The sequence below is a fragment of the Solanum tuberosum genome, unplaced genomic scaffold (genome assembly GCF_000226075.1).
Source record: "Solanum tuberosum cultivar DM 1-3 516 R44 unplaced genomic scaffold, SolTub_3.0 scf00068, whole genome shotgun sequence".
NCBI lineage: Eukaryota > Viridiplantae > Streptophyta > Magnoliopsida > Solanales > Solanaceae > Solanum > Solanum tuberosum.
Genome location: NW_006238994.1, coordinates 1,093,516 through 1,102,979, shown reverse-complemented (window position 1 = coordinate 1,102,979; position 9,464 = coordinate 1,093,516). Strand labels below are relative to the sequence as shown.

The window sequence follows — 9,464 nt, the reverse complement described above, 5'->3', positions numbered from 1 at the left end:
CTTTTAGTTAATTCGGCTAGTAATTAAATAAGACGAATTAATATAATTAACTAACGAACTTCTTAATCTTAACAAAATAAAATAATTAATTTAATTATAAACTAATTAACTCAACATATAGACCATCATATAACTAAACTAATTAACCAAATATTTAGGTAAAACTAAAATCTTTTCGAGACAATTTTCGAATATTCATAAAACGTACTAATTATAAACATAATTATATGAAACATATTATTATTTGAAAATTACAAAAGTGACAAACTATTTAAAATAACTTTCAAACTATATATATTTTATTTTATTTTGAAATTTTATAAAACTAATTATTTTAAATCGTTTGAAATTGAGGAAGCTCGATGATTAATTTATATTGTGAAGGTCCAAAATTGAGTGTCAACAGATAGTGCAATCAATTTCAGGCATTAAGAAGAGTTGATACTTCAAAACTCTCTATAAATGTAAATTCACAAGTTGTGATTATCATGTGAGCTCTAAATAGGTTAGCTTGCAAAATAAAAGGTATAAAGTTGAGCTTATGGGAGTGTAAGATGATTTTTTAAAAACATATAAAAATAGTGCGTGAGATAATATGAAATTAGAATATTAGAGAAATTTACTTTCCACACAAGATGTTTTTTTTTTATTATTAGTAATCTTTGTTATTTAAAAAAAAAACTATATCAAAAATAAAAACGAAATGTTTACTACGACTTAATTCAGTCAAGGTTATATTGTAATTTATGCATGAAAATGTCCTACCTAATACTTATCATAACAAGCCTAGTGTATCATTTGAATTTTTCTCAAAGCTTCTTCTAAAATAAGTAAAAAGATCATGTTGTGTTAACTCACCTAAAGAGCGCACCGCCTTTAAAACAATTTTAAAGTAATTTTTTTTTGTTATGGATGTTTTAAATATCTATCAAAATAAATTACTATAATCATTTTAAATGTACTACTACTAACAATTTCGGAAAAATAAAGTTTGAATTATAAAGCTTTTTAAGTTTTCTATAACATTTTTATTAGGTTTATACATTTTGACAAATAATTTTTTAATTTCGAAAAAGTAAAATTTAAATTTCTCTAGCATTTGATGATAAATTTTGGAATATATTATAAAAATTTATTTTCAAATATTTATTTACCTATAAAATTTAACAATTTTTTTTTTAAATTTAAAAAATTATTTTCAAATATTGATTAACTTAAAAAACTTTTTCTAGTACTACTTTTTTCAACATCTTTGCAAAAATGTTTCTTTATAAAAAACACCAATTAAAAATTTATTTTCAAATATTTATTAACTTAAAAAAACTTTTTTAGTACTCCTACTTTTTTACAACATCTTTACAAAACATTTTCTTTATAAAAAAACCACCAATAATCCTTTGACACGCAGGAATATTTGGGCCCCAGAAGAGTAGACAGAGCCGCATCTAGAAGCATTGGTCACACGTTTCCCCAAGTCTCTTTTGGCGCCAAAATCATCTTTCGCATATCACAGCGGCTGCTTCTCTCCACTCTCTTTCGCTAGTCGCCGGCGAGTGTTTCTCCGGCAAAGAAAACCCTAGGAGAGCTTTCTATCGTGGAATTCGCGCCGAGAAATTTCTCTGATTTTCTTCCTTCATTCCTTACCGTTTACTTCAATGTCGGAACGTCGGGCCAAACGCCCCAAAATCACCAGGTACTACAAACGTTTCACTTACACTGCATACAAGTTTTGAACTTTCTCTCTTTTCTTGTGATCGATAACTTCTTTTCTTTTTTTAAGGTATTTTTCTGCAAAACAATCAGGCGTGTTATAATATTAGGGTTTATTCGTCCTTTTGTTGTATAATTTCACTTGAATATCTGTAAAACCAATTCCAAAAAGCGTTTTACTGATATATCTGGTTATAGTTCTTGTTTATTTGTTGAACTGATGATTTCCACCAACAAGATGAAACTGATAGGCCATAGACCGAGGAGGTTCGTTTTACTAAGTTTCAAAAGGATCCTAACTCTTTGTGGCTTTGATTTTTGTAGTGAGTTCAATTGGAATACTGGTTTCATTGTTTAGGATGCTTATTTTGCATATTTGTGTTATAATGTGTAGGGGCGAAGATGATTATATGCCAGGAAACATAACTGAGATTGAGCTTCATAACTTCATGACATTCAGCAAGTTGACATGCAAACCAGGCCCCCGATTAAATCTTGTAATTGGACCAAATGGCTCTGGAAAGAGTTCTCTAGTTTGTGCAATAGCACTCGGTCTTGGTGGTGAGCCTCAGGTCAGAAGAAGTTGAAGGAATCAAAAAATTATTACCTGTGAATTTCAGGGATGAACTTTTACTAATTGAGATGCAAATTGTGTAAAACTGCAGCTTTTGGGGAGGGCTTCTAGTATTGGAGCATTTGTGAAACGCGGGGAAGAATCAGGTTACATCAAGATTTCCTTGAGAGGGGAAACCAAAGAGGACCAGTTAACTATTGTGCGAAAAATAGATACGCGGAACAAGTCTGAGTGGATTTTTAATGGTAAAAAATCGTTATCTTTAACAAATGCTTCAATTTATTAACTGTTTAACTCTATTTTTGTGAGGACTTGAATGATACATGTCCTTCAGAACTGTTTTACTCTTTTCACGACATAATATGTTATAGATTAATGTTTCAAGTGGATGACTTCTTGCGTTATCAATACGAGTGAATCAAGACTTCTATTACTTGGAATTTTCTCAATTTTTCCAAGATGAATTATCCATCTTCCAGGTCTGAAAATTCTTCATCTTTTGATTGCCAAATTTCAAATTTAGGAGCTTGTGCATGTTCACCTTGCTATCCTTTTTCAACTCTTATTATTCTATCCCGATCTCCTCTTTCGATTGTGATATTTGCTTAGAAGGCTAAGATTCACACCAGAATTCTTCTCAGTTTAAGTTATGTTAAATATGGATTTTCTTCTGTAATTAGGTTCAAATTGTTGCATCTTGTATGGAACACATGGTGAATCTTGTTTGCGATTTTGGCCCTCTTTCATTGAAATGTTATGTTTCATGTTTATGAAGTTGGAATTTTTCTTGCTTCTGGTAATGGTATGAATGATTTGTAATTAGTTCAAAGCTTTGGCAGTATTTTTTCAGGAAGGAGACTGGAAGGTTGTTACTTTGGTCCTAGTGGTACTTTAGGAGGAAGACCAGGAGTTGTCACTTTGATGTTGTTGGTTTGCATTTGTCTATATTGCTTTAATCAAATTTTCCAATAGTGCTTTTTGAGCTCAACAGGGAAGCAGATTTAATTGTTTATTTTCTATTTTTAACTCTATTTGGTGTAATCTAGTCCTCAGAAGCCGGCTATGGGACACAATTTTTTTTTTTCCTATTACCTGTTATATATACCAGAGGATGTTTGATGACCAGCTTCTGCACCTTCCACTCCAATTAATCTGTTTCTGTTCCCTGTTGAATTTTTTTTCTCATCATCTTAAAGCATTTTCTGTTCCTCAACTGGAACTTCCTATATATGTTTGGTTGAAGTTCTTTGAATATAAGTAGGTTCTTGCTTTTTTTTTTTGTAAAATCATGTCTCTCTTCGGGGCTCGGGCAGCTCAACCTTTTCGGGGTCAGCAGGACATTGTTAAAATAGTTGAAAGAAAATGTAAATTAATGTGGGATACTTTTAGCAGTCATTACATGTTTTGTTTTTCTGTTTCAGGAAAAGCTGTGCCAAAGAAGAACGTAACTGATATAATTCAAAGGTTCAATATCCAAGTCAACAATTTGACTCAAGTGAGTTCTATGTCTGCATAGATGATGAATATGCCATGTTGCTAAAACATCAGTGGAACCTATATATCCGCACCCTAATCTATCTCCTTTCTCCCCAAAAATGAAAAAAAGTAAAACACACCAGTAAAACCTCTAAAATCTGAATTCTGAACACATTAACAAAACCATGTTTGCTCAACTCCCATTTTTGAAAATTCTTCCCTTCTTGCATGATGGGAATGTTTGTGAAATGGGAGTTTTAAGGAATTTCCCCTAATTTAAATACTGATCTTCAGTTATTTTTTGAGAATTCCCATTGAAAGATAATTTTGCTACTTATTTAGAAGAAAAGATTTTGATGATGTAGCATGTGGATATTATCTTTCTGATGATCTTTTATTGTCTTAATGTTACATTCTTGATATATAGTGACCACTTAGCCAGTTCCTTTGGTTGTATGTCACCAACACTTCTGTTGATAAGTATAGCAAAACTAGATGTTTTCCAAATAATTGGATAATGTTTCAATTTGTCAATTTATTTATTTTTACAAAATGTGAAGTTCTATAGTAATCCAGTTGGATTATTAGTTCAATATTAACTCTTCAGAAATTCTTTTTCTCGTTGAATGACTTTTACTATATATATTTTCTTTTGGTATAATAAACATTTTATTACCTAAGAGAATATGTACATCACAAGATACTCAAGACTGGACAGTTCCCAAACCTTAGTCTTCAACTCTCTTATCTCAACATAAAAATAACATTCAACTAAGCATACTAAGGATAGAGATTAAAATCAATTAGTTTCCTGGATAAACTAGTTCATAGCTCCCCTACAGTGCACCTCCTGAATTGTATGTCTCATGACTGATGCTGATGGATTGCTTACCTTCTGTAAGATCCCCATGTCCTTTCCCTCCATATCCAGTAAGAATCCAGCACTTGATACTGAGGTCTGCTGGATTTTTACTTAATATGTTATAATCTACTTGGTGAATTCTTTTTCTAAAGTATTCTGATTTTCTTAATAACACATGCTATGCAAATGTGAAATCACAATTCTGGGAAATGAAATCTTAAACACGCTCCATGCAAATGCACATGTAAGAATATTTAAATAGAATGGTATGGCATATCATAGTTGCTTTGTTTTTTATTAAGTAAACAGTAAATGGTTTACTGATATCCAGCAATAAGATGGAGCCTGTGCATGTATAAAGTAGAGGACTAAAACAACTAGGCTCCCTCAAGTCCTGGTGCGGACTATTTACATTTTGTGGACCTGGAATTCCTATAGTCTTGTATGGTAGTAATTGGATTTACGAGCTTAACCTCATCATCTATATGTTTGGCTTTACACGAAAAAGAAAGTTAACAAAAACTATCACACTTGGTTTTGCTACTGGCTTCTATTATGTTCTCAAACCATTTTGGGTTGGCAGATCACGGTTGTTCTGAACCAGAGTTAGCTCTGGAAGTTTCATGCACGTGACAATTTTTATGTGAATTATATACTTATGCCACATGCAAATGTGGTCCAGTTGCACTGTTTTTGCTCTCATGACTTGGGGGAATCTCAAGGTTTAGGTCTAGGAAGCACCTTCTTTATCCAACCACATCATGTACTTTGCTCTTGGGTCTTAGGTGGATGTTGTACTGAGTGCTTAGAGTTCTTCCAATTTGCTCTACACAAAGTCTCTTATTTTGATGTCTTATTTGGTCACCATTTTGTGCCATGAGCAGAAGTATGTATGATGGAAGACCATCGATATATTCATAAAATTCTTCACTATCCTTCTATTTTTACATTTTTGACCTACTGGTCTATGTTGACTTTGTTGCAGAAGATTTACTTTTTATCTGCTTGCCTCTTTTTCTTGTTTATCTCTAGCTCTTCAAACAATTTTTATAACATCTGGCAGATTAGATCAGGACCCCCTAAACTTGTCGAGTTCTATTTTGTGCGCACCTAAACTTTGCTTTGGCCTAATTAACCCCGTGAACTTGGTAATTTGATTTAGCCTTGACCTCCCTAGACCTGATGTGGCACAAAGCGCGAATGCACTCTCTATTAGGCACATGGGAGGGAAGAAAAATCGAAATAATCAGCTTCCAAGTGGTTATTTTCAATTGTATTTCTCCATAATTGATGTACTAGACTCATTTTAGTAAAATATAGTAGGATTTGAAGAACATGTTGTAAATATTGACCAGTACAGTTTTAGTATTGACTTTTGACTTTCTAGGAATATACAAAGTTACTATTCAATTTTTTTTTTATTTCTCTATATATTTTCTTAATATATTGCATATTTAAGTCTTAATATGTTTTTTATTCTTTTTCTTATGCATTGATTATTTGTTTCAACTATATATTTCTTTTCATTTTTTGGATCCAAATTTACAAAATTTAGTTGGAACTTTATTTATATTAGTCAAATTAATGAAGTTCAAACAAGTATTTTCTACATAAAGGAAAGAAATGTGTATATTTTTTCATGCAAAGACTATTTATTTCAATTGCGCACTCGTTCTTTTCTCAGGTCAAATATGTAAAATATTTGGTTGAAATTTTATTTATTTCTTCTTTAGATGCAATGATTATTCGTTCTAGTTGTGTGTTTCTTCTTTTCCTGGCCTTGATTAGAATATCATTATCTTTAGCCAAATAAAAAATATTATAGTCAAAATATCATTGTTCCATTTTTTTTTGTAGAATTGGCCCTGAAAAGATGATCTAAATAATTAGTGAACTTAGAAAGGTACAAATATATATTTTATTCTAAAAAAAGCACATGGACAAAAAAATCCATGTGGTAATGCGTGTGTCACACATCCATGGGTTGTTAGTGTCCAGGGGGTTATGACATCAAATTACCAAGTTGAGGAGGGTAATTAGGTCAATGCGAAGTTTAGGTGTGCTCCGAATATATTTGACAAGGTTATGATCTATTCTGCCTGACATCTTTTTAATTGTCTTAATTACTCCCTCCATTTCATTTTATGTGACACTGTTTCATTGAGCACTAAGAACCCATTTGGATCGACTTAAAAAAAGTAGCTTTTAAATAAAAAATAATAAGTCAAACTTAAATGACTTTTAAGTCAAAAAATAAAAAGTAGGGGCCTGCCTACTTTTTTTAAAAACTTATTTTAAGTTATTTTTAACCTTGCCAAACATTTCCTAACTTAATTTAAGTTATTTTTATATTTGTCAAACACTTCCAAAAGGCAAAAACTGTGACCAACTTTTAAGCCAATCCAAACACCCTCTAAGTTTAAGAAATATTTTTGAAATTTCTGATTTTAAACATGTCATGAATTTATGTGGCCTGAAAGTGTGTCATTAAGGGTAAATGGAATTTTATAGTTAAGTTGTTCACAAATAAAGAAATATGCCATTCTATTTAGAAAAACCAAAGGAAACAATGTCAACTTAAAATGGAACCATGGGGTACTCTTCCTTTTCAACTAATCATATATATTTTCCTTAAAAAGTTTGAGACCTTAAACTAAATAAAGAGTTTACTTCCCTCTTGTAAGATTTCCTTCCTTGTCTTATAATCTAGTTGCTGATTTGTGCTTATTCTATGGGGAGGACCTCAGTTTCTACCTCAAGACAGGGTTTGTGAGTTTGCAAAGTTAACTCCTGTTCAACTACTTGAAGAGACTGAAAAGGCTGTGGGTGATCCTCGGCTACCAGTCCAGCATGTCGATCTTATAAGCAAAAGTGAGGAGCTGAAGAAGTCTGAACGAGTTAGTTCCTACTTGCCAATCTGTGGAAGCTTTCATAAATTTACTGCAAAGCATTTATTAGTGAACAAGGAAGACGTCTTGCCTTATTTTTTGACAATTCAAACTGTATGAAAATATTTCATTATCGATTTTAGACTGTGAAGAGTGGCAGAGAGACATTGGATCAGCTGAAGGAAGTCAATTCTCAACTTGAACGAGATGTGGAGCGTCTTCGTCAGAGAGAGCAACTCCTGGGACAGGTGAGTTTGGAGCTTCTTCCTAAACTTTGGTGAGAGCTTTAATCAACTATTAATATGGTTTGTAGGATATGCTACTGATCTCCCCAAAAAAGTAAAATAAAAATAAAAATTTCTGTTATTAATATGTTTATAGGCTGAAACGATGAAAAAGAAATTGCCATGGCTGAAGTACGATGCTAAGAAGGCCGAGTTTCTGGAAGCTAAAAGGCAAGAGCAAGATGCCAAAAAGAAGCTGGATGAAGCTGCTGAGAATTTGAATGAACTCATGGAACCTATAGAGTATGCTAGCTTATCGTGTAAATTGTTGATTGAGTTAGAGATTTTGTATCTTTATTTCAATATCCAGGTCATTTTTTTATTGCGTGAATTTTTGCAATTGCTTGACATTAAAAAATTCAGTTTTTTAAGGGCCCTGCTTTTTCAATATATTTCAAATGGATACTAATCAAAAAGTACATTTCAAGTTGACTTTTCGTCTTTTCTTTCTTTTAAATGTCTTGTTTTGACTTTCCTTAAATTTAACAATTTGGTCTCAGGGAAAAAAAGCAAGAGAAAGCCGAACGAGATGCTAAATGCAAAAAAGTAAATGGCCTGTTGGGTGAAAATGCCAACAAGCGTATGAAACTTCTGGATCAGGATAGCCGTTTGGTATTCTATCAGAGCCTCAATAAGATAATCATTTTGATTATTTCTTTTTCCTCTACACTATCCAACTTTTACTTTTTTCTATGATAAAAGGATGTTCAAGTGAATGGAAAATATAAAGAAATGGAAGACTTGAGGAAGCAAGAAGAATCTCGTCAACGTCGAATTTCAAAAGCTCAAGAAGATCTTAGTGCTGCCGAATTGGAACTTGCAAATCTTCCTCCTTATGAACCTCCCAGAGATAAAATTGTAGGCTTCTTTTTTTCTTTACTGTAGCTTCTTGTACCATACTTGCTTAAAGTACAACCATAGGCATGAGGTTACGTACCGAAGGATGCCTAATTTGACCATTAATTATAGAATTTCAAGGAAACCTTACTTTAGCTATTGTCTTGTAGCTTTATTTTATGTAAGATACCCCAAACGGATCTCTGGCTAATGCAAATTTTTGTTGCTGAACTGGTTGAAATCTACAGGATAGTTTGGGTTCTAAAATTTTGGAGCTGCAAGATGGTGCACGGGAGCTAAGGTCTCAGAAATCAGAAATAGAAAGAACCCTTGATCGGAATAGGACAACATTCAGACAGTGCTCTGATAAGTAAATATCAGGATTATGTTGCTGTGTTTTGTGCATTAGATAATTACTGTAAATTCTTGCACATCCTTTCATTCCTCTGCAGATTGAAGGAGATGGAGAACACAAACAACAAAAGGTTACGTGCTTTACAGAGTTCTGGTGCTGAAAAGATATTTGAAGCTTACAATTGGGTTCAGGAGCATCAACATGAATTTAATAAACCTGTCTATGGTCCAGTTCTTCTTGAGGTATACAAATATGCTTATGCTACTACTTATAGACCTAAAAGGTTATTAACTACTTTGGTGAAATGGAAGCTCAGGTCAATGTTTCCAATCGGATTCATGCAGATTACCTAGAGGGTGATGTACCAGGATACATATGGAAGGTAATTAACAAGAATTTTTCTTCATCTCTGTCTTTAATTCTAGTATATGTGGCCGAAGCAGATATTTCTCTCTTGCAACCCTCCCTCATCCCCCCC

The 9,464-nt window shown here is 32.6% G+C and overlaps 1 protein-coding gene across 2 annotated transcripts in view; it reads left to right on the top strand.

Annotated features, from left to right (window-relative positions):
• Positions 1 to 1,462: 1,462 nt before the first annotated feature.
• The window catches only part of LOC102605381 (structural maintenance of chromosomes protein 5), a 28,200-nt gene continuing 20,198 nt past the window's right edge, over positions 1,463 to 9,464 (top strand). For both annotated transcript variants that reach the window (XR_001473225.1, XM_006345346.2), the window contains exons 1-12: positions 1,463 to 1,693; positions 2,105 to 2,282; positions 2,376 to 2,529; positions 3,706 to 3,779; positions 7,370 to 7,519; positions 7,654 to 7,758; positions 7,892 to 8,037; positions 8,295 to 8,406; positions 8,497 to 8,652; positions 8,880 to 9,001; positions 9,084 to 9,228; positions 9,303 to 9,368. Coding sequence is in view for 1 of the 2 variants with exons in the window: in XM_006345346.2 (XP_006345408.1) it covers positions 1,656 to 1,693; positions 2,105 to 2,282; positions 2,376 to 2,529; positions 3,706 to 3,779; positions 7,370 to 7,519; positions 7,654 to 7,758; positions 7,892 to 8,037; positions 8,295 to 8,406; positions 8,497 to 8,652; positions 8,880 to 9,001; positions 9,084 to 9,228; positions 9,303 to 9,368 (1,446 nt within the window). In the remaining variant the exon portion in view is untranslated. The remainder of the gene's footprint in view (positions 1,694 to 2,104; positions 2,283 to 2,375; positions 2,530 to 3,705; positions 3,780 to 7,369; positions 7,520 to 7,653; positions 7,759 to 7,891; positions 8,038 to 8,294; positions 8,407 to 8,496; positions 8,653 to 8,879; positions 9,002 to 9,083; positions 9,229 to 9,302; positions 9,369 to 9,464) is intronic.